Source organism: Lotus japonicus, chromosome 3, assembly GCF_012489685.1.
Source record: "Lotus japonicus ecotype B-129 chromosome 3, LjGifu_v1.2".
Lineage (NCBI taxonomy): Eukaryota > Viridiplantae > Streptophyta > Magnoliopsida > Fabales > Fabaceae > Lotus > Lotus japonicus.
Window position 1 is genome coordinate 43552280 of NC_080043.1, and position 2110 is coordinate 43554389.

At 41.7% G+C, this 2110-nt stretch overlaps 1 protein-coding gene across 1 annotated transcript; it reads left to right on the forward strand.

Moving 5' to 3' along the window:
• Positions 1–381: 381 nt before the first annotated feature.
• LOC130744200 (uncharacterized) lies at positions 382–1158 on the forward strand. Its single transcript, XM_057596392.1, has one exon. It carries the CDS (start codon positions 382–384, stop codon positions 1156–1158), a length of 777 nt encoding a protein of 258 aa, XP_057452375.1.
• The last annotated feature ends 952 nt before the right edge of the window (positions 1159–2110 follow it).

Consider the following 2110-nt stretch of genomic DNA (forward strand, 5'->3'; position numbering starts at 1 on the left):
GCAGGTAAGAAAGGAAAGAAGAACAAGGGCTCCAATACTCAGACCCGCAAAACTCCAAAAACATCTCAGGTCTCAGTTCCTGAGAAGAAGACAAAGAAAGAGAAGAAGGAAGAAAAGACTGCTGCTTCCACTGGAAGAAAGAGGAAACATGTTGTTGCAGCAGATTCTAAACCGGAAGTCGAGCAAGATGTCCCTGACATCTCCACTTCTGCCAAGAAAAGGATCAAGGGAAAGAGAATTCCTTTAAATGTTCTAGAGGAACCTATTGATAATGTATCGTTTCACTTTGCCAGCTCTGCACAGAGTTAGAAGTTTGTTGTTCAGAGAAGGTTAGCCATAGAAAGGGAACTCCATGAAGATGTGTTGGAACTCAAGGAAATCATGGATCTGTTGGTTGATGCAGGCTTGATGAAGACTGTTAAGGACATTGGACGATGTTTTACTCATCTGGTTAGGGAGTTCATTGTGAACATCCCTACTGATTGTGATGATGAGAGCAGTTCTGAGTATAGAAAGGTGTATGTCAGAGGAAAATGTGTAAATTTCTCTCCTGAAGTTGTGAATGAGTTTCTAGGAAGAAGTCCAGTGGCTGGAAATGATGAAGAACCTGAATTGGATAGGGTTGCTAAGACCCTGACTGGGAAGATGGTCATGAAGTGGCCAAAGAAAGGATTATTTCCCTCTGGAAAGTTAACTACCAAGTATGCTGTTCTTTTCAAGATTGGTTGTGCAAATTGGATGGCAACCAATCATCTATCTGGTGTAGCTCCTCCCCTTGCAAGAATGCTCTATCTGATTGGTACTGGTGGTGAGTTTGATTTTGGCAAGCTAGTTTTTGATCAGACTCTGAAGCATGCAGGCTCTTATGCTGTGAGACTGCCAATCCTATTTCCTTGCCTACTGTCTGAACTAATTGTCAAACAACATCCTCATGTTGTAAGGGCTGATGAACCACAAGGTAAGCGTCCTATGCCTCTCAAGTTTGAATATCACTTGTTTGCTGGAACACATGTTCCATACATTGTGCTTTCTGCAGCAAAAGGCTCTGCCAGTTCTAGTGGTACTCAGGCAGTTGGTGCAACCAAAGATGATATTTTGGCTGAATTAAGAGTTGTCTCCAAATCCTTGGATGCCACTATTCAGGCTTTGCAAAATTAGAAAGCAGAATGTGGACAAGCTCATCAAGGCTCTGACACAGATTTCTGCTCCTAATGCTGAGGAAGATACCAGTGAAGAATTTGCTGAGGATGTTGAGGGTGATCCTGCTGCTGTTGAGGAAGAAGAGGCTCAGTATGAAACTGTTGGCTAGGAAGATGATGAATCTGACAGGAATAATGAGGAGTCTGATGAAGAAGAGAAGGAAAATGTAACTGGCTCCACCAGTTCTAGCCCTCGTAGCACCTCTCTTTTGTTTTTTTTTTTCTTTTGGATGTTTTTGCAACAGCCTTGTGTGGCTCTATATCTACTACATTTGCTCCTAGTCTGTAGTAAGTCTGACTGTGGATTTGTGCTCTTGGATTCTCTACTGGATGTTCTATAATAGTATGCATATTCTTCATGAGCCTTTGCCAAATTATGCTAATAAGAGGGAGTAATGGTTTGATGATAGGATATGTTGATATGCAGTAAGTGTAGAAGTAGTTCTTGATACTGATATGGTGCTGACATGATGTGTTTTTATGATGTCTTGTACTCTGTTAGTAGTCTTTGTTATTGCATTTGGGTGTTCATAGCTGCTGCTGATAGCTATGTTGTTGAAAGGTGCTTTCAGTTACCTCGGTCTAGTTTGATTTACTCCTCTCTGGTATTTCAAGATGTTAATTGGGTTCTGAAGAGGATTTATGGTAGTGTAGCGTATTAGCTAAAATTTGACAAAGGGGGAGATTGTTGTTCCTTTGTTTGGTTGTCTGCATTTTAGCTAAGTATGTGTGTGTCAACTTGTCGGACCCGACGTTGTAACATCTTGCCTGCGACATTTGTCCTGGAGTATCTGCTGTTAGTTGGTTATTTGGCAATCTGTAAAGCTTCGTATACAAGTTAGGTTTTGCTGGAAGCTTTTGTGCGCCGTCAAGGAATATTCTGGGGTGTATTTAAACCCGGTACAAGGGGG

What these genes read in the sequence shown, in the direction of transcription:
- LOC130744200 (XM_057596392.1), top strand. Translation starts at nt 382, where the DNA reads ATGGATCTGTTGGTTGATGCAGGCTTGATGAAGACTGTTAAGGACATT.